The 22,705-nt window shown below is 46.6% G+C and overlaps 1 protein-coding gene across 1 annotated transcript in view; it reads left to right on the top strand.

The window, feature by feature from the left end:
- The window catches only part of PolQ (DNA polymerase theta), a 292,782-nt gene that overhangs the window by 81,841 nt on the left and 188,236 nt on the right, over positions 1-22,705 (top strand). Inside the window, exons 11-12 of the mRNA XM_050182268.3 lie at positions 11,892-12,019; positions 13,698-13,851. Of these exons, the coding sequence (XP_050038225.1) occupies positions 11,892-12,019; positions 13,698-13,851 (282 nt within the window). The remainder of the gene's footprint in view (positions 1-11,891; positions 12,020-13,697; positions 13,852-22,705) is intronic.

Below are 22,705 nucleotides of genomic sequence, written 5' to 3' on the forward strand. Positions count from 1 at the left end.
AGGAATACTTTTTTGATACATCAAATATTAGTAATTTTATAGTAATTCAATCTTCACTGTTCCTACTGTGGGTACCCTACTGTCTGATCTAAAGCAGAATTGAAAAATTTTAAACCATAAATTCTAAAATCTGTTCTACCATTGTGTACTTTGCACACTCAGCTACAAGCCACAACAAAAATTATGGCTCTACCTGCCTTGAAGGCAGAGCTATCGCTGTGGCAAGTCAGCATGAAGTCAAAAGTCGGTGTATTGAAAAAACAAGAGAAAAGGAATGCATTCACTTTTAATCAAAAGTGCAGAAATAACTTCGCAATATTTTGCAGTGAAAGTGGCTAAAAGCCACCAGCAATGTAGTTGCTCTGACTACGGCCACTCAAATGTGGCAAAAACATCGCTTAGCACCGTTCGCCGATTCCCAGTGGCTTGCATCGCGCGCGCTGCAAGGTTGTCGTTCACGCGGGTCGAGCTCTAGCCGACGTGATATCGCCGCAGCACGTGCAACTGATAACGACCTTTATGGGGAGGCCTTATTACTGTTCGCTTTTGCCTACTGCAACGCTACCGCCGCACACCTTGCACTTGACAAACATCAGTGCGTTCACGGAGTCCTACTGACGATAGCGAAGCCTGCCTTGGCGTCGACTGGTGCAGCTGCAATGCCATCGGCGCGAGTAAGCAAATCCAACATCCGCTTTGTTGCTGCCGTTGACACAACTTGAAGTTTTTTTGAGCATTCATCACCCTCTGCAACAAATACGCACACTGCAACATTGCAGTGTCACACCGAACGCGGCCGCTGTCTGTAACGATTTTACTCATTTGTGAGCTGGCTAGGCCTACTTCGGCATCGTCCGCAGCTTCAGCATCATTTGCGGTTGGCGGCGAGCTATTCTCGATGCTTTCTGAAGGAATTGAGCGCTTCTGAAAGTTATTATCTGATTGCTTCTTCTTTTTGCCTAACTTGTGCCTCGTGGGAAACTTCCCCGGTGGATCGGACATAGTTGGGCACTTGTCACAAACCTACGACTGAGAACAACGAGACGCGCCATCGCGTCGCCTGCGGAGTGGAGCAGATGACGGGAACCTCGCGCGGCCAACCACAGCACGCGCTTTTGGTCATGTGCACTAGTCAACGAATCGGATCGCGCGTTCGGAGTTTTTTCTCCCCGGATTTCAATGTCACTGGCATACCGACAGAGTCACTTTTGGTGGGAAATTAAAGAAGGGAGGCTCTTCTTTCCAACGAGACCAAGATGGCTGCGATCGCATGCATAGAAAAAGAGCTGTGCACCGCGATAAAGAAGGGCCGTTTTTGGCAGAATTCTGCTCACAGTGGTGTTATGAATTGATATTGCGGACAAGATACTGTTCCGTGAGATTCGAAACTTGGTGAATTAAAGGAATATTAGCTGTAGATATCGAAAATTTCATTTTAAAAAGCTAGATTCTTTCGCGATTTTTCCGCCGAAAAGAGCTGTGTCCCCCCTTAATGAACCAAACTTGTTGGCACTTGTTGGCACTTTATGTGCATATGAAGAGACCTCTTGTTCAGATTCTATCAAACATATATAGGCAGGAATACATCTGAGGGTATCAATCAAGTGTACTTGCTGCATGCAGCTACTTGCTTTAATGCTATTTGCATTCTTTAGGAATTTCACCCAGTTTGCGATGTGTTTCTATGTATGTATGTACAGTCACTGACCGATAATTTGGACTCAAAGGCGACCGTCAGAAAGTCTGAATAAGTGGAAGTTAGAAATAACGCATTCAGCCAAAAATAGTGACTTTATATCGCAAGTAGCCAACAAAGGTGTGCTGTATGCTTGGATCATCACTCTAGGGGATACGTTCAATTTCACGTGACTAGCCCAAGATGAATTATGGCAAGATGAATCTATGGCAAGCACCGTCACCTCTCTGGACCTTGTCCTGTGTTGTCAGCCCACTACATACACAGAGGTGGCTGCCATGACTCCGGTTACAGTGCCTCCTACACCGTGTGCTATTGCAATACTGCCTTTACGCTACGCCCTTCTTCTCTGCAATACTATTTGCCCTATTGTCCTGAAAGACCAGCTTGTTTTTACTGTGGGATTCGTGGGCATATTGCACAAGTTTGCTGCTGGTGCCAGCAAGATGGACATTGTGGACACAATTCTTTAGAATGCAACAATCCTGCTACAACCGACTTAGTTGGCTAATAAATAATAATAAATAATTGAAAATAATATAAACTTTTTCGAATGCGAATCAAATACGAATACAGTCTACACTCGTTACAACTGACCCGTCTACAACATACTTTCGGATATAACGGACCACATTTCAACCTTAGTTTGTTTCAGCTATTTTATTAAGGCAACGAAGTTCACTTTTAATAGACCGCACTACAACGAACCATCAGCTACAGCGGATGAAATTAGCGGTAATTCGGTTTAAAATCAGGCTTCTAAAACATACTTTTGTCGTGTCACCACGGACTCACAAATGATTTGCGAGGGTCAGCCGACGATCGCGGCTTGATATCGCGCGCGTGAGATTAGGAAGGCGAGGTGGAAATGCGCCGTCTTCTTTTGTGCACGAGGCACTGGAGGAGGCAAGGGAGAGGGCGGTTCTACTTTGGTGGCTGCTGCTTATGGCGTGGCTGCGCGGGCACCGTATCATGAAAGCGATCCGCGATATGAACAAAGTGCACCCAGTGCCGTTAGCTTCATATGCCCTGTGCTTTCGACGTTTAGTTCACATGGAAGCGAGAGACAGCATGAAGGTCAATTCATTCGATGCTGCTGCCGCACTTCCTCACTGCAGTTTTGACGGCGACTTTCCGTGGTCATTGAGCGAGATAAAACTACTATCCTTACTTTCCATAGCTGTCTATTAATTTGCTATCGCAATCGATGTTTTGCCTTTCAAGCAAAACTGAGACTTTTTTTTTTTAGATGTCCATCACTCACCCTTTGTAATGATGATGATGACAAAATGTATTTACTAAAGGATGACGCGAAGGCCTATAATGGGGAATAGGAAGAGGAGGGGGGAGGCGTATTCAGAGCCGTCCTAGAAGCTGCGCGTCCTTGGCGAAAGCCAAGAGCGAGTCCAGAATGGCCCTGTCAGAATCCATCGAGCCAGTTGCCGGTCTGATCCACTCCTCGTAGGACGACACTCGCACCGCCCTCAGGTGGTGGTCCCGCTGTTGAGCGTGTCGCTGGCACTCCCAAAACAGATGGGCTGCGGATGGCCGCGTGGCCATGTCGCAGTCAGGGCACCTGTGTGGCGTCTGGAGCGCTTCTTGGTCCGCGGAGGCTGTGGGATGGCCGGGTTCCTGCGATGGAAGGGAGTTGGGAGACGGAGATGGAGGGCGTCTTTCCCGGCGTGGCCGGTACTGTCGCCACCGTTCCAGCACATCCGGTGTGAGGACGAAGCCGGAACGGAGCCTATGCAGCAGCACCTGCCCCGACCTGGGAAGACCCGCTGGAAGTGGGTCTGGGTCTGAGGGCACACTCGCACGGAGTTCCCTCTTGCGTCGGTTGGCTGCTGCTCTCAGAGCTCTGTCTGGGTCATAAGGGGCTCCATTTGTCGTGTTGCTTGTGCTGGTTGTGAGGGCTTCTGAAGGATCCCGGGAGACGACGCGGTTGGAAAGAAGGGCGCGCGCCGCCTCGTGGGCTCTCTCATTTCCCTCGATGCCCTGGTGACCAGGGATCCAATGAAGTGTTGCAGTGACCCCGTGGGCTTCCGCACGCCTGAAGGCCTGCTTGACGAGGAGTACTTCCGATGATGATGTGTGGCGCGACTTGCAGGCATGCAGCGCATACTGAGAGTCGGTGTATATATCGATGTGTTTTGCTTGCGTGGTGCTTGAAACTCTATCTAATGCCCAGACTATTGCGCGGAGTTCAAGTTCCATTGGGTCGTCAGCATCAGCAGTTGTAAAGGTAGAATGTGTCTCACAAGAACCCACTACGTGGTAGGCGACTGCTCCCTCGTTGGTGCGTGGGTCGAAAGCTGCGTCAGTGTACACTTGTTCATGGCTTGGCGGTGCGTCTGCCAATGTCTGCACATGACGCGCAGCGAATGCTGCCCGGCGGTGCGCATGTTGGGCACCCATGTTTCGGGGCGTTGGTGTAGTGTCGACGACAGCAATGTCATCCCACGGTGAGATGTCGGATGGCAGTTGTGGCAAATTTGATATATCCTTTCCCATGTAGGCCAGTAGAGTCCTGCCTTGTCTGGTGTGCTTCAGGCGTTCCTCGTGTCCTGCCTTCGATGCTTCGATGGTTGCACGGAGGGTAGGCAACTTCGCATAGCGATGTAGCTCCTCGACACGTGTGTGTTTCGGGAGCCCTGTGATAACACGGAGAGCTAATCTGTGGAGTACCTCTAGCTGTGTCCAGTGCCGAGCAAGCAGGTCATAACAGCGCGCTCCGTATATCGCTCGGGATGTCAGCAAAGCACTAACAAGCTTTCGGCATACGTCTGTACCAGCACCACCCATGCGGAAACAGATTCGTTTTATGAGGTGCAGAGTGTTGTGCCATGTCCGACGAAGGTCTGCGAGCCACGCATCCGCTGTGCCTGTGCGGTCAGTAGGTATCCCGAGAACGCGCACTGATTTTTCTGCTCGCTGCAGCGTTTTGCCTGCGAGAGTGAGCGTGAGGGCTGCTTCGTCCTGCGTTGAACCTCGGATCAACACATAGGTTGTCTTCTCTGGAGATGGCCGCATGCCAGTTTGTGGCAGGTAGTCGTCAATAACGTCAAGTTCCGCTTGCAGGGTCTCCTGCTGCTCATCAATCGGTCGTGATGCAGTCCATAATGTGATGTCATCTGCGTAAATTGTGAAGCCCAGTTCGGAAATAGCCTCCAGTCGCTCAGCCAGGCCTATCATAGTCAAATTAAATAGGAGGGGTGATAGTATGGAGCCTTGTGGGACTCCCACTATGTTTGGGTAAACCTTCCCGACGTCTCCGTCGATCCGTATGGAAAAAGTGCGATCTTGAAGGAAGGAACGCACAAAGTTGAGGGGGCGGCCCGTGATTCCGTGCCTCTCAGCGGCCCCAATGATTGCCTCATGCGTCACAGTGTCAAAAGCTTTACGGAGGTCCACCGCCACCAGGACGCTCGGGTGTCGCTTTGCGCGACCGACTGTCTTTCGACGCAGTACACCTTCCCTCACAAGTAGGAGGCTGTCATGAGTGCCAAGGTTTGGTCTAAACCCTGTCTGGGCTGGATGAAAGCGACCCTCTGTTTCTAGAAAGTGAGATATGCGTGTCAAGGCCATTCGCTCCGCCAGCTTACACGTAGTAAGTGTGAGAGATACAGGGCGCATGTTCGACAGTACATCTGGCTGTTTGTTTGGTTTCGGTATGGGTGTGACTATCGAATGCTTCCATCCTGCTGGGATTTCACCGTTGATCCACACTTCGTTAATCTCCTCGAGAAGTTGCTTTTTTGCGTATTCTTCCAGATTCCTCAGAGCCGCCCACGTCACGCCGTCATAGCCTGGCGCGCTGCGCGCGTTGATGGAAGAAAGTGCCTGTTCGAGCTCGAAGAGTGAGAATGGGGCCTGGATGCCCTCATCGGTTACTGGCGGCGTTTTCCGGTAAATGTCGACGTTCGGGGGCGTCGCCGGTTGGGGAAAAAACGTGTTCGCGGCATCATCTTGGAGTTGGCTGACTGACTGGCTAGTTTTGAGCAAGACATTTGAAATAGCACTGCATGTTTTACGCTGACCTGTCATAGCCTTGAACGTGTGCCACACCTTGTGGAGGCCAGTTCTTTCGTTGAATGATGAGCAGTGCTGGCTCCAACGTTCCCGATACAGGCGCTTGGCGTATCTTCTAGCGATGGCAGTGCGACGTCGAAGTCGCACACGGTCGCGATGCCGTCGGCCATTGGCTTCGTACGTCAACTGTGCTCGCTTGCGCGCATCCCAAAGGTTTAGCATATGTATGTCCGGCGCCGGAGCATCAGCTCTCACCTCAGTCTCAGTAGTGGCCTTGCGCAGGGCGCGTGACGCCCGCTCTCGTACGGATGAAGTCTTGGGTTCCTCCGCAAATGCTCTTCTGTAGGCATCCCATCTGATCGTGCGCACAGTGCGCCCGGCCGCACGCTTTTGTCCCACGTTCAAAGTAATCCACAGTGGATAGTGGTCGCTGCCCCAGGCGTTCGGATCGCATCGCCAGTCTTTCACGTAGGCTGGTGTGGATAACGTCAGGTCTGGGGTCGTGTTACGTTGTCCACTGTGCAGGGCGGCGCGGGTGGGGTAGTCGGTGTCATTTGCGAGCACTAAGTCAGCTGACTCCGTGGCATCTGCGAGCGCCATTCCGCGGGGCGTGTGATAGTCATAGCCCCACTGCGGATGCTTGGCGTTGAAATCGCCGCCTATCAGGAAGTCGTCGTTTGGGTAACGTCTCCGCAAAGCGTGAATCCACGTGAATGAACCGCGTGTACGGGAGCTAACTTCAGGGCGCATGTATACCGATACCAGCACTGCATTTCGCTTTGCAATCTTGCAGCGGACAGCCACCACCTCCTGCACGGCAGTCGAGTACTGAGAAGTGTCAATCTGCGTTTGTGGAATGTCTGTGCGGACAAAGACAGCCGCTTGTCCCCGTATTACAAATTCTTCGGCTGCACTGGCGATACCATTGTGCTGCGGGTTTCGGTGTCGTTTCCTGTTTCTATGCTCTATTGACGGTTGGTAATAACCATTGAACTGTCGTAGTGTCCGATCTGTGCCATTAGTTTCTTGAAGTAAAAGCGCAAGGGGGCGTCCGACACAGTCAAACAAGAGGTTCAGTTCTGTCGCACAAGTGCCGAGCCCTCGGCAGTTCCACTGTAAAACGTGTGGAGTGGGACTGTCGAGGGCTGTACGCGAAGCCGGGTGGCTATTGACGCGAGGCGAAGAGCTGTTGGAGCAAGCCATATTGTCGTTGGAAGTGCTTCTCCTGTGCTTGGAGGAGAGGGTGCAAAAGTTGTACCAGCAGAGCCAGGTCTGTCTGCTGTGTGGTAGTAGAGGTTGTTTCTTGCGTTTTAGTGAGCTCCTGCGGATTGCATGGCTGCTGCTGTCGCTTGGCACGAACACGTTCGAGCAGTACTGCATGCCTTTTTTCGTTCTCTTCTAGTTTCCGCCGCAGTTCGACGTTCTGTTGTGCGAGTTCCGCAATCTCAGCTTCTACACTCTCTTTCTATGTATCAACCAGCTGCGATGGTGAAGGCAGCATAGGTGTGGTATAAGGTAAAGAGTTCGCCGGTTTGTCTCCACTTGGTTGAGTTCGCTTGAGTGCTGCTGCGTAGTTGAGGTTGCAGCCGTTTCCTCCCGTTGTTGGTTGTGCGCAGTTCTTTGAAACAATCTCGTTCACTGCTTCCTTTATGGTACGTGGCTGCGTTGAGATGTTTTCACTTTCAAGTAGCTGCTGCGTCAATTTGACGTCATGGCACTGGACAGTTCTAGTACGGCTTCTCGATCGGTGTGCGCCGTGCCTTCTACGACGAGAGCGGGGCCTTGAGCGGAGTTTCTTAGCAATTTTTGTGTCGGACTTCAGTTTAGCTGGACACTTCGGGTCAGTCGCCGTGTGACCTTCTTCTTCACAGTTGCGGCATCTGGGCGTCGTCTGTTTGCATTCATTGCCAGTAGTACTACCTTCGTGTGTCTTGCCGCATGTAGGACATACCGCTTCGTGCGGGCAGACATCCTTCTTGTGACCAAAGCGATGACAACGATTACACACGATGCTTTTAGGTTCGTAAATTGAAACTCTGGTGATGCGGCCGTAATACATGACTCTGTTAGGGGGGTGGCGTCCTTCAAAAGTCAGTAGGCATGCCCCACGCTTTCCCATTGGGCGCGCGTCAAGGATACGTCGGTGCTCACAGGTCAAGGCTGCCCGGAGTTCAGCCTTTGTTTCATTGCAGTCAATGCTGTATATAACACCTCGACACATGTCTCGTCCGGGTGCCTGATACACTTGTACTGGTATCTGTCCGTGGTTCACGTCTAGGTGTGAAAGTTTGAGAAGCCCGTCTGCTTGCCTCTTGTCGTGAACGAGCAATCGTATGGTGTTAAATGCTGGTTGCAACGTGTACGTCAAAGGCTTGGTGTTGACGGCAGCGGGTGTGGCCATCACGAAGTTGCGCTGGAGGTCCTTGCCTGGTACAGTCGTGAGCGCCACGTTTACCCGTGGTTTCACGACTAGCACAAAAGTTTCTGGCGTTGTTTCCTTCTCGGGCCGGGTTTGGTTGTGCTTACGGCGTTGCACTTTCCACACTCCTTCGTCACCGTAATCTTCAAACGCGTCCTGGGAGAGGGCTCCGGCGTCTCGAATTGTCTCTAGCTTCTCAGTTGAGTTCTTGAGACGCGTGCAGTGCAGTCTCTGCTTGACGTGGCGTTGTCACATCAGACTGTAGGCTTGAGGATGTCGGTGGTGCTTGTGTTTGCATGTCGTCTTCGTCACTGGAAGGGGCGGACGCGTCTTCGTAGGTCGATGACGTGAAAGAGTCGTGCCGCGTTCGTTTCGATACCGCACTGGCCGTCGTTGACAGACTTGCAGAGCGGTCTCTATCACAACGGTGGCGGCTGCGGCTGCGTTCGTTCGGTTCCCTATTGTTCTTTCGTCTTTGGCGTTCGCGTCTATGTTGTTGGTCAGCGGTAGCATGCCCACAGCGTTCTTCATGCATCCCAGCAGAGCGTTCTGTGGTAGACTCTTCCGGAACGCCTTCGAGACGTGGCGTAGCCACTTCCTGACCCCAGTCTTGGGTAGACGTCATCAAAGCTGATCGTACCTGGCCTTGTTCATGGTCGTCAGATGGAGGTAGCTTCGATGACCCGGGCTCGGTCATCAACGCAGTCATGGCCATGCATTAGGCTTAGCAAGGCCGCCCGCTGGCGCGTAAAAGCGGCCGTAAAACGGCCAGAAAGCAACGCACCTTTCCGAGGCTTGTCTCGACGTGTGGCCGAAGCGACACCGATGAAGAGGATGTGCAACAGAAGATGGTGAGACGCGAACAGCGCGCGTAACTGTCGAAAAGAAACGGAGCGCCAGGAAAAGACGTGCGCTCGCATCCGAACCGGAAGTTGATCCCCCCCTTTGTAATAACATTGTTAGACATTGCAACCAAAGTTTCAGAAGTGAGGTGTTTTGGTATTACAGACTTTGGATAGAATGGACATTTTTTGTCGTATTATCAGGGTTTGTCGTAACGAGAGTCGACTATAGTAAGTACCGAATATTGAATCCAACACTGAATAGTCAAGCGTAAGTACAAATATTTACAGCAACAACATTGCTTGTACTGATTAGTGCATAAAGAACACCTAACTATTTGGGACAAAGAATCAGTTTTATGCACATCACCACTAATAGTCCTTAAAAATATGCACAAAAAGTCTTATAACAACTTTAGAGCCTGGTTGCAAACAAGGTTCTCAAGAATGAATGGCTGCTGTATGATCAGCTTTCCAAGAATTTGAAATAAATTGTTGGCAAAAAATTATCGGAAATTGTGGAAAAAAAAAATAAAGCTGGTCAAAGACTTATGCGCCATAGACATATGTAAAAGGGCCTGTTTCAATGTAAACAACACTGGTTGTAGCGTAAAATATTAAACTGCTATGTGGCTGGAATGCCAGAAACATTAAATGATGGACAACAAGCAAAAATACAATTTGTGATGTGGGCTTCCACCGGGAAACTGAAAACAAAGCTTGCATTACTCATTTCTATTTTACACTGGTTTGAAAACTTTTGTTGTTTCTTCTTTGATAATTTGTGATACATTGTTTAGTAAAAGAATAACAGTAATGAGACTACAACAGTGGGTTGTTGTTTAAACTTTCGTTAGTTTCAGTTATTCAAAATAGAGCATATATATAGTTCCTTTTCGAATATGAATATGAATGGTTAGTGTGTACTATTAAGGTAGGATTGAAAACTTCGAATGTTCATCCATTCTTGGATTAAATATAACAGATAAGTTCCCCTGTGCTTTCTCTTGCTTTGTCCGTATATTTCAGATGTAGCAAAAAATTCAGTCAGGAGGATTTTTTTACTGGATTTTTTTACTTATCTGTTATGTTTAATCCAAGAATGGATGAACATTCGAAGTTTTCAATCCTACCTTAATAGTACACACTAACCATTCATATTCATATTCGAAAAAGAACTATATATATGCTCTATTTTGAATAACTGAAACTAAGACTGGAAGCTTACCGTTATCATTGAAAAGGAAGGTATACAGTCAGTGCATTTTACCGGTGATAACATATGGGGCAGAGACTTAGAGACTGACAAAGAAGCCTGAGAACAAGTTAAGAACGGCACAAAGAGCGATGGAATGAAGAATGCTAGGCATAACTTTAAGAGACAGAGAGAGAGCGATTTGGATCAGAAAGCAAACGGGTATAGACGACATTCTAATTGACATGAAGAGAAAAAAATGGCACTGAGCAGGTCATGTAATGCGTAGAGTAGATAACCGTTGGACCATTAGGGTTACAGAATGGGTGCCAAGAGAAGGGAAGTGCAGTAGAGGATGCCAGAAGACTTGGTGGTGCGACGAAATTAGGAAATTTGCAGGTGCTAGTTGGAATAGGCTGGCGCAGGACAGGGGTAATTGGAGATCGCGGGGAGAGGCATTCGTCCTGCAGTGGACATAAAATAGGCTGATGATGATGAACAAAAAATCGAGATGCTTGATTCATGCTATAGTTGAAGCATGTGCATTGTGGTTATCACGTGCTTATTTGCAGAGTGCATTGTAGTTTTGTATCCAGAGGCTGTCATCAGTTTGAAATAAGCTTTACTCTAGGTAATTCTCATTCCTCTTGGAGTTTGAAATAATGAAATTCCACTGTATTTTCATCGACACTACAAAGCAGAATCTGAACAAGGAGACCTCTGGCATCAGTGTTTGTGTCTTGCTGGCTTAACTCCATAGCACACCGGAAGAGAAGTTTGATGAATCGAAATCGGATTGATCAAGTGGAAAAGCATGCTTCCAAACTTGTTTTAAGCAAACATGACTGCTTTTTACTACAAGTGTTGACTAGAATTTGTATATTGCTGGCGATTTAGTAATATTCCTTGTAGTGGAGCATAGACTTACCTTGGTTGCATTTGAGCTTCAATTTTCACTAGCTAGTTTACTTTTTTTGTTCATCTTGCCAGACATCTATATCATCTGTGCACCGGCGCACAAGTCCCTGGCGGGTGATCTGGTGGCTCATGCTGTTGCCCGAAGTCACATTCTCTGGACTAGCCCGCTGGGCTCCCACTGAACAAGTCAGTCGGGTGAAGGAGTACAGGACAAATACATGGAAATTCTCAGCCATTACAAGAACACAAGCAGACTACCCTCACTTCATCACTGCAGGCTAACAAGAGACGATGCAGTCATACTCGGAAGACTTCAAACAGGCACATTCCTGCACGGAACACTCCTACACGGCTTGCGTACGCAGCTGCATCTTTTGCAACGTGTCCAATACCACATGGTATTTGGGTGTGGGTTCAATCTGAGACTAAACAACCTTACAGCACTGACTGAAGAGCTATGGGAGGATTAGCTGATGTGTGTTGACCTTGAGGACCGGCAACGTGTGGTGTACAAGATCAGGCTGGCAATGCAGATCCACAGCTTCTCAGGCTAGGGAGGCCACCCACCTCGGCCGAAGAGCAGTGAGCTCAAATTGTTGAATAAAGTTTATTCTCTATGTCCTTGTCCACACTGTAGCATTCCTTGCTACAGAGTGGGATGAGGATACAGTGTCACCAAGAGCGTGCCTGAATTTCAGTGTGGTTGTGTAAGCGTGTTAGATTCGTGCATTGTTTGCTTTCCTGACGATGTGCATCGCTCAAGGAGAACGACGCTGGTGCATTTTCCGACAGGCGAGAGCATCCTGATGTGCCGTGACGTGGATCGACCTCTGGCACGGCGACTGAGTAGTGCAGAAGCGCAGCCCATCACTTCCTGCCTGTCGGGCAGCAGCACCAGCTTGCGCAGGGCATTGCTGGAGGTGTGTGCTGCTTTGACTTGTCTGTTCTGTTATGCTTGCTTGCTCATTCATTCATTCACGTACACACACACACACACACACGTGCACATGCACAGGCAGGAGTGGCACAAGTATAGTGTGCAGCAAAGTTGACGTTAAAGGGGTCCTAACCACCCCTGTCAATAGCACACGTTGCTACGAACATCTCAGCCAAATTTTGCAGTAGTGTGCAGCGTGTGGAGCTCGCAAGTGGAGCATGAAGTAACCTTTATCTCAAACGCTCTCTATTCAACAGAACCCTGCTCCTCACTCTTTTTTTTTATGCTTTATTTTGTAATGCTGCAGATTCCCATATGTGGCTGCTGTGGGCCAATAGCTGACATCAATCAAGAAGGGTGTTTGGATCAGTGTACTTTTCCTACTGTTACTGTGTGTATTTAGCGACGAAGATTAATAAAGAGGCTGAAGTAAGCGAAAATCTCCTTTCGAATTTCAATAATCATTACTTACTTCCGGAAGAAGCCTACTATTATCTGCTCACACTTTGCCACGGCCGCCTGCGTAAGAACTGAACTTTGGCCAGACTGCTTATCTGTGTCATAGCCGTTGTGTCTCGCTAATTTCAATTAGTTTTTAACACTAAACTAGCCTCAAACCGTGCAAACCTTAAGGTCAGATCACTCGCACACTTGCCAGAGCACGCGGACTCCTGGCTGTTCCTGGCTAGATGCCTGGGTAGACTTCACTTGGTATTGAGCTATTGAAAGCACTTCAATGTGCACAAGCTGGATGTGGATACTATCAGTCGGTCAAGCTGGCGCAGGACAAAGCCAGTCCGCACCACGTAGAACGGCCAGACGAGAGCATCTGAGCACGCGCGTGCACTCGGACGCTGTCGTGCACAAAGCAAATGCTGTGCATACGCACTGCAGTGGAGTGCCGCAATGAGTCCGCTGACTGAGCACAATGCGGCTCGCTGAGAACAACCACATTTGCCATGTTGTAGGTGCCAAAATCGTAAACAGTGGTGTCTATGTGTACATCCAAAATCCAATTAGTACTGCGCGCCACGGTGACGTTCAGTAAGTGGAGCGTTGTGGGCGCACGCCACTCTGCCTTAGCCTTCCAGCGCAAGGCATTGAAGGAGTGGAAGCACTGCAAATGGAATGTTTGATTGCGAATAACTCTGTTTATGCTGTACGGATGGAAGTACTTTTTGCAGCAAAGTATTTCTGAAATAGTCAAGTTTAACTTCAATCGCATTTCTCGACTTTGATTACAGGTGGTTCAAGACCCCAGTAAAGATATGACCATGAGGGCATGCATGTCATGTCATGCCTGCCCTCATTTTATATCCCGTTAAAGAAACACAGTGACGGCATTGTCACCACGAGCACAAACTTGTGGTCTAGGCTAGCAAACAACCTGGGTCACTAGATCGGAGTAAGAGACTAGGTAACTAGATAGACTCAATGTGGCTGGAGTAGGCAAAGAATCCTCTGCATTTAAAAAATTTGCATGCTATAGCTATTCATTCTTACTCTGGATGATCTTTAATTGTTGTTCACGGGCAGTCAGAAAGTGCCTTTTTACCATGCTGATATGGACTGCCTGCTTCATTTAGCCAAATGCTTCTTAATGTCATTATAACCGTGAATGCAGTTTTGTTCGTGTTTTTTTTTCCCTTCGAACTCATCAGGTGGTGGCCAGTGGTGTGGCAAACAAGCCAGAGGAACTCTGCGTCTACACTCAGTGCACTCTGCACCACCAACTTTGCGCTCATGATGGAGCAAAAGAAGATCTCGATGGGGCACTCCAGTTTTTGGTCGACCACCAGCTTGTCCACCTCCAGGGTGAGTGACCCATTGTCACTTGTTCAATCGAGTGATCGATGGACCTCGGAGCAAGGTCAGCTGTGAGGGGGCAGCGTAGTGGAAGACTCAATTAATTTTGTTTGCCTGGGGTTGTTAGCCAAGGCACAGCACATTCTGCTCCACAGACCTTGCCAATTCGATGTCAGTTTGTAAAGAATTGTGGGCAATAAGTAGAATTTCTGTGTTCTTGTAATTTTAATTGCTGGTGTGCCTTTGCCCAGATACTAACTCTTGAACTTGCGAAATAGACTGCGATACCCTTGGCATGACGTGGTGTCATGAAGAATGGGATGCCTTGGCACAACTGCTTAGTGCTAATGTCTGTCCGTGCCAGATTTCAGTGCAGATGCTTGAGCGGTGTACTGAGCTGAGGCGTCGTTATAGTAGTTCGTGTATGCCTGATCCTGCATGTCGCCTGGTTTCCTCATAAACACTGCACTGATGCAGATGTTGCACTTAGTTTTGCTAGCCAGCTTACACTTTGAAACAATTGTGCCTTTCATGGATGTTGTGAACCAGTTGCTTGCTGGTTTAGAAGTTATGTTCAAGTCTCCGTCAATTTATTTTTGTTGAGAGCATACTGCCAATCTCAATAAAGGTTATCACAGGTAGGGCATACACTACAATACAATGCGATCAGTCAGTAAAGTAGTTCCATAAGCATTCGGAAAGTCAACACTTGTAAACAGGTAAAAAGCAATGCCTGTGGTAGCTAGAACATAACGCAAACACTAGAAGTAAACAATTTATGCATCAGAACATAAAAGGTTACGAATATAAAGTTATACACCTACATATCTTAGTTTCTTTTCTAACAAAAAATGAAAAACAAAAAAAAGCATGACCTCAAACAAAGGAATTAGCACTCGGTATAAACATAATTACTAAATCAACAAAGAAAAGAGGAGGTTACTAGCCACAGGCATTTAAAAAAAATGTTTTACTCTAATGTGCCCTCAGGACCACAGGTATTACAGAGGGGAGCAGGTAAAAAGCAAACTCAGCAATAACAAAATAAGGCAGAAAGAGGTAAAGGTTAAGGTCAAATGAAGCCTAAAGCCTGGAATGAAAGACACATGACAGGCTCTAGTGTGGCACTGCAAACTACAAACCTTATAGCAAGATGAACGATGTGAGACCAACCATATGTTGAGGGTGAAAGAATGTTTTCATGCAGGTTGGGATTCTGGTATTAGTTTGTGAAATGGGGCAAAACGAAAGCACTTATTGACTTATGATTGTGAAGACTAAGTAATTTTCAAGTTGTGATCGGAAGGTGTCAAATGGTCTACTGGTAGTCATACTGGAATGTAGGCTGTTTCATTGTGTTATTGCTGGTGAAAAAAAAAGTAAAGTGCTGATGTCTCTAGATGAATATTATACTCTGTTTAATGCTTAGCAGACAACATTGCGGAAGCTGCGCAAGTAAGTTCAGGCATAGAGACCTCACTCCACGCCTTTTGCAGGGCAGTTGTTTTTTCATCTGCAATATCTTCTTCTGACCATTTACTACTGGAAACTGACCCTGGCACCTAGCCTAGCAGGACTCTTTCAGGAATTATCAGGCATTATTTCTGATATCATTGGTCTTTTACTGTTTACTCCTTACTTTTTACTCTTTATTGTTTCTGAAACCTGTTAAATTAACAGAATTTTATTTTTATTTACTTTTATTTTGTGCAGTCAAAAGTCTTTATACGATGATGTTTATGCTGTATAAAACAATTGATGTGAATCCTGCTGTAACTTTGTATGTTAGCTTCAAGTGATCCTTGCGTAAACTTGTTACAGTATTACTCACATGTTATAATTATGATCCAATATGCATATATGTGCTGTGAATGTCGCATGCTACCGATGTAAGGGTCTTCAAGGACTCAGTCAAGCTGCCTAAAGCAGCTTTTAGCCCTGAAGACCATCCAGAATTTTCTGGTGAAATAAACTTTGATTGATTGATTGATTTGATTAGTGAGGTTAGAACTGGTGAGGCTTATACAGTGCTGACAAATGGCCACGTCCTCTGCTATAGAGGACTTCTAGATAAAAAGCACTACGGAGTAGGATTCCTAATCCATAAGGACATAGCGGGCAACATTGATTAATTCTACAGCATTAATGAGAGGATAGCAGTAGTCGTAATAAAACTTCCTGAGAGGCATAGATTAAAGGTAGTAGAGTACATGCCTATACTCCAATCTCCAGTCATGATGATGATGAAGTAGATATGTTTTATGAAGACATTGAATTAGCAATGCGAAAAGTGCAAACTCACTATACTGTAGTCGTGGGCAACCTCTATGCAAAAGTGGGGGAAAAGCAGGCTGGTGAACAAGCAATTGGCAACTATGGTGTTGATTCTAGAAACACTAGAGGACATATGTTGGTAGAATTCGTGGAAAGGAATAAACTCTCAGTAATGAATATGTTCTTCAAGAAGCACAGCAACAGAAAGTGGACCTGGAAGAGCCCTAATGGAGAAACAAGAAATGAAATAGATTTAATACTTTCTGCCGATCCCAGCACATTGCAGGATGTAGAAGTGATAGGTAGGGTAAAGTGCAGTGATCATAGGTTAGTGAGGGCTAGGATTCACCTCAATTTGAAGAGACGAGTAAAATTGGCTAAGAAGAAACAGGTCAACCTAGAGGAAGTAAGGATAAAAGCAGACAAATTCAGCCTGGTACTTGCAAACAAATATGCAGCCTTAGAACAGAGATGAAAATGACATAGAGGTAATGAATGAAACCATAACTAGGCTGGCTTCAGAGACAGCAATTGAAGTGGGAGGCAAGGCACCAAGGCAACCAGTAGGCAAGCTTTCCCATATAACAAAGGGCCTAATAAAGAAATGACAAAGAATGAAACAGTCCAACTCAAGAGATCAGATAGAATTAGTGGAATTGTCAAAACTGATCAACAAGGAGAAAATAAAGGAGATTCGAAATTATAACGCAATAAAGACTCTGGAAGCAGTAAAAAATGGACGCAGCATGAAATCGGTGAGAAGGAAGCTTGGCATAGGACAAACTAAGATGTATGCGCTAAAAGATAAGCAGGGTAATATCATCAGCAATCTCGAAGATATAATAAAAGCAGCGGAAGAATTCTATACTGACCTGTACAGTACTCAGGGCAGCCATGATACCTCCATTATAAGTAGTAATGAACAGGTTACACAGGCTCCTTCTACAACTAGCGATGAAGTTAGAAGGGCCTTAGAAGACATGAAATGGGGAAAAGTGGCAGGAGAAGATGGAACAACAGTCAATTTAATCAAAGATGGAGGAGACATAATGCTTGATAAATTGGCGGCCCTTTATAGAAACTGGCTATTGACTGGATGGGTTCCAGAGAACTTTAAGAATGCCAACATTATACTAATCCACAAAAAGGGAGACGTTAAAGAATGGAAAAATTATCGGCCCATTAGCTTACTCCCAGTATTATATAAAATATTTACCAAATAATCTCCAATAAAATAAGGACAACACTGTACTTTAGTCAACCAAGGGAGCAGGCTGGCTTCAGGAAAGGTTACTCTACAATGGATCACATCCATGTCATTACCCAGGTTATCGAGAAATCCGCATAGTAGGATAAGCCTCTGTATATGGTTTTCATAGATTATGAAAAGGCATTTGATTCAGTAGAGATACCAGCAGTCATAGAGGAATTCTGTAATCAAGTACAGAATGCTTGCATAAATATCTTAGAAAATATCTACAGAGATTCCGCAGTTACCTTAATTCTACACAAGAAAAGCAGGAAGATACCTATAAAGAAAGGAGTCGGACAGGGAGACACAATCTCTCCAATGCTATTCACTGCGTGCTTGGAAGGAGTATTCAAGCCATTAAACTGGGAAGGCTTAGGTATAAGGATCGGTGAAGAATATCTCGGCAACCTTCGGTTTGCCGATGACATTGTTCTATTCAGCAACAATGCAGACGACCTTAACAGAGAGAGTGTAAGAGTGGAGTTGAAGATTAATACGCAGAAGACAAAGATAAGGATGAATAGCCGGGCAAATGAACAAGAGTTCGGGATCGCCAGTCAGCCTCTGGAGCCAGTGAAGGAGTACATTTGCCTAAGTCAATTACTCACAAGGAACCCTGATCATGAGAAGGAACTTTACAGAAGAATAAAAATAGGTTGGAGTACATATGGCAGACATTGTCAGACATTGACTGGAAACTTACCATTATCATTAAAAAGAAAGGTGTACAATGAGTGCATTCTACCGGTGCTAACATATGGGGCAGAAACTTGGAGGCTGACGAAGAAGCTTGAAAACAAGTTACGGACCACACAAAGAGCGATGGAATGAAAAATGCTAGGTGTAACATTAAAGGGAAGCTGAAGAGTCTGCCGAATTCAATAAGACACTCATATACGGATGCGGGAACCTTATAACCAATGCAGGTAAAATTTTGGGGGGATTTTTCTCTTAGCAACGTAATTGTCGGTTAAAATTGCGCTGTCGCTCCGCCTCCCGTCGAGCGCCGCACACTGCTGCTGGCACTGACGATGTGAGCGGAGACCGGAAACCGCGGCGTAGTGACGTCAGCATTGGTGTTCCGTTCCTTTGCAGTCTCCGCGACCATCCTGACCGTGTTTGTTTCATTTCATTTCATTGCATTTTTCATTTATTAATACTGTCAGCCTCATTGAGGGGCTATAACAGGAGTGGAAAAAACGGAACTGAACAGCAAAATAAGTAGTACAGAACATATTGAAAAACCATAGTTATACATTAGTTAAAGGAAAAAAAGATCATCTCGTGAAATGCACACGTAAACAAAATCAGAACAGCAATCTTATACAGCAGCAATCTGATCTCATCGCCCTATGCTAGTGCCATAGATGAAATTATCTAAGTGGCGTACGAATTCAGCCAATGATGTCGACCGAACAGCAGAATCTGGAAGAGAGTTCCAGTCTCTACAAGTTCGGGGAAAATAACTAAACTTAAAACAATTATTTTTTATAGTCGGTAATGGGATAAACTTACTATGACAATGCCTTGATGTTTCATTAGTTTTGATCTCAAAGTAATCTGATTTATTTATTTTAAGATGATTATTGATAATGAGGTAAAGAGTTTTTAGTCTTTCATATCTGGTTCTGGTTTCTAGCATAGGTAGTTGGGCTTGTTGGCAGAGTTCTGTTGAAGAATGGTTCCGGCGGTATTTATTAAAGATAAACCTTACAGCGAGTCACTGAATCCTATCAAGCTTGTGACGATTAGTTGCTGTGTGAGGATCCCATATTACTTTAGCATATTCGATTATCGGTCTGACTAGGGTTTTGTAAGCGAGGCACTTTACATCCGGAGTAGAAATCTGCATAGTGCGTCGCAGGTACCATGGTGTTTTAAAAGCTTTGGAAATGACAATTTCAATGTGGGTATTCCATCGTAGATCTGATGTAAATGTTATGCCTAGGTATTTATACTGGTCGACTCTTTCAAGCATATACCGTATTTATTCGCGTATAACCCGCACCAAAATGTGAAAAAACGCGTTTAAAAAGTGGGGGTGCGGGTTATCTGCGAATTTTTTCCTTGGGAGGGGGGGGGGGGGGGTCGGCTTCACCGCAATGTGCGGCGGCCTCCCCGTGTAGTCCGCCATCCCCATCGTCATCGACGCTTGTCAAGCCGATGAAGGGCTATGGTGGCTAGAACCATAGAAGGGCCAACGAAAGGCCAGCATTGTTGAGCCTCGCGTTAGGCGCTATTTAGTGTACTTACCCCAGTTTGCACTGTTTGCCTGCTTTGTTTTGGCATCATGAGTGCGACTCGACGGCAGTGTTTCACAGCGAAAGAGAAGCTAAAGATTATAGCCGCTGCCGAAGAAATCGGCAACAGAGCTGCTGCAAGACAGCATGACGTCGACGAGTCGTGCATTCGCGACTGGAGGAAGAAAAAAGAGAGTCTCGAAGCAACGAACCGGGACAGGCGAGCGTTTCGGGGTCCGAAGACTGGCGCGTACCCCCACCTCGAGACGCAGCTTGCGAAGTTCATTGAGGAGCAGAGAAGTCGTGGCCACGCTGTTTCGACTGAGATGGCGCAAATGGAAGCCCTGAAGTTGGCCCGGGAATTGAACATTCCACGTGAGTTTCGTGCAAGCCGTGGATGGCTTCAGCGCTTCATGCGAAGACATGGATTTTCTATGCGGCGGCGAACAACCATGTGCCAGCGGCTTCCTGAAGCCTACGAGGAAAAGTTGTTGAACTTTCAACGATATGTGATCGCACTTCGGAAGGAGCACAGCTATTTGCTGTCTCAGGTGGGAAATGCTGATCAAACACCTGTGTACTTTGAGATGCCGATGGACACGACCATGGAAAAAAAGGGCTCCAAATCAGTCAGCGTGCTGACCGGCGGAAATGCCAAGCTGCGCTGCACAGTCATGCTATGCGCTTTGGCTGACGGTACGAAACTGCGCCCGTATGTCATTTTCAAACGCAAGACGCTACCTAGCATTCCACTGCCCCCAGGAATCGTTGTGCGTGCGGAAGAAAATTCGTGGATGAACAGCGGCGTAGTCGGTGACTGGCTTCGAGTAATCTGGGAGCGAAGACCAGGTGCCTTGCTGGCACGCCGGTCGATGCTCGTACTAGATTCCTTCAGAGGCCACTGCACTGATGCGGTGAAGGCTCGCCTTGCCGAGGCCAGCACCGACCTCGTCATAATACCTGGCGGCATGACGTCCATGCTACAGCCACTCGACGTGTGCCTGAACAAGCCGTTCAAGGCACACGTGAAGCGGCTGTATGCCCAGTGGATGGCCGACGGCATTTACGCCCTCACACCGACGGGACGCGTGCGAAGGCCTGATATTCCATTGCTGTGCCAGTGGATCGTGGATGCGTGGAAAGCGATACCGGCCGATTTGGTGCGGAAAAGCTTTAAAAAATGTGCGATCAGTAATAGTTTGGATGGTTCCGAGGACGACTACGTCTTTGAGAGTGGCGATGAAGCCTCGGATGGCAGTAGTGAGAGCGGCGACGATTAAGAATCGGATAACCAGTGACGTGGTGGCGGTCGTTTGAATAAATGTTCTGAAAACGAAATGATCACTGAGTGTGAGTTGCATCTTTCTAGCGCTCATTTTTTTTTCAGGTAAACGTGCGGGTTATACGCGAGTTTTTTTTTTTTTTTTTCCGCCGAGTTCAAAGTTGGCAGCGTCTCGTGCAACGCGGTGCTCCCCAGACGACTCCACACAGAATCGACTCCTGCAACGCACGGAAGTGACGTCACTTTAATAAATTAAACTAAAAACAATTGAAATATATCAAATGTTACTAAACAATGCGTTTAACTTGCAAAGATATGAAAGAAAGTTGTCTTATGCGTTCATTAATGTACACATTTTGATTAAAGACATCAACGCAAAATGATTTCAACTATACTATCATGCGTTTCTCTATAATAATAGTCAGCGTTCAATATTACAAGGCAGAAAAATATTATGCTATCTATCAGGTGCCTGCAGAGATGGAAAGCAATTTTTTTGAGCGTCTCGTGCGTCACCCGAGAGCCCGAGGAATGTGGTGGGGCCGCAAGCACACGCACGCTTCTCCCCCGTTTCCTCTCTAGAGCAGCAGACGACAAGCGCTGCAAGCGTACATGCCCACGTTTACGTCGCCACACGCTGTGTTTACAGCAATCTCCGAACGCCGCAATATGGATTTATATACAGTGTGACAGATGCGTGAAACTGCAGTCTTAGCACTGTTACTCGAACGTTTCCTCAAAGGGTCGGGCCCATACGAGTTCTTTGCTAGCTGTCTACCACAAAAGTCCGTCACCACGATTCGTTTTCGAGATCGAAGCAACCAGTGAACCAGTTTTGACACCCCTTTTCCTGCAGCGCCGTGCGTCTTAATGTCATCATAGCTGCGCAAATATTACTGACTCGGATCGCGGAGAAACCGATGCGGCCGCATCAATTGTGCTCGATTCTAAACAGAAGCTTTCTTTTCTTGCGTTCCCGGGATTAGCCGCGTCCTCGTGCTTATCCTCGAGTAAATTGAGCGGATCCTTGAAAGAGTAATAGTAAACTGGGCCGGTCCCGAAGACCTTGAATATGTATTCAAGATAATGTATAATGAAAGGTACGGTGACCCAGTCGTGGTTGCTTGTTGAGCTTGGAAGGCTAAAACAGAAGCAAACCCATGCTTTGCCATTGGCCAATTATCAATTAAGGGGACACATTACGAGGTCAGGCAAAGAATGCACCTGGGGAGGGTGGGAGCTTCACATTTCGAACCTATTTCCTATAGTGATGCACATTATTAAGATTCTTTTATGTGAAATTGCTGAACGAAAACAAGTAAACTTCAAATATGCTCCACATTATAGCTATTATCATTCTGAGTTTAAAGCCTCCTTAAATTTCTGTAATAAGTCTGCCCCTGGCACTTGATGGAATTATACATACACAAGATATTAAAACACTTGCATCCTGAAACACTAATGATTCTTTAAATTATAAAACAAAATCTGTCATTTCAGGCATCTTTGTTCTGCATAAAAAAGAAAGCCATTGTAATTCCTCTTCTCAAGGAGCAAGATTAGGATCCATCTTTGGCAGCTAGCAACAGGTCTGTGATACCTACTGTAGCTGTCTATGCAAAGTCTTCGAGAAAATGATAGATCACATCATCTCCTACACTTTCTAGAAAGCTAAATAAGCCGTATCAATGCAGCTTTAGGGAGGGCAAGTTGACGATCAATGACAATCGGTATACACTGAGCCCATCAGGTTCTTTCTAACTACATAATTCCAGATATAAAAAAAATCTTGTTACACAACATGGCACTATGGAA

Source organism: Dermacentor andersoni, chromosome 7, assembly GCF_023375885.2.
Source record: "Dermacentor andersoni chromosome 7, qqDerAnde1_hic_scaffold, whole genome shotgun sequence".
Lineage (NCBI taxonomy): Eukaryota > Metazoa > Arthropoda > Arachnida > Ixodida > Ixodidae > Dermacentor > Dermacentor andersoni.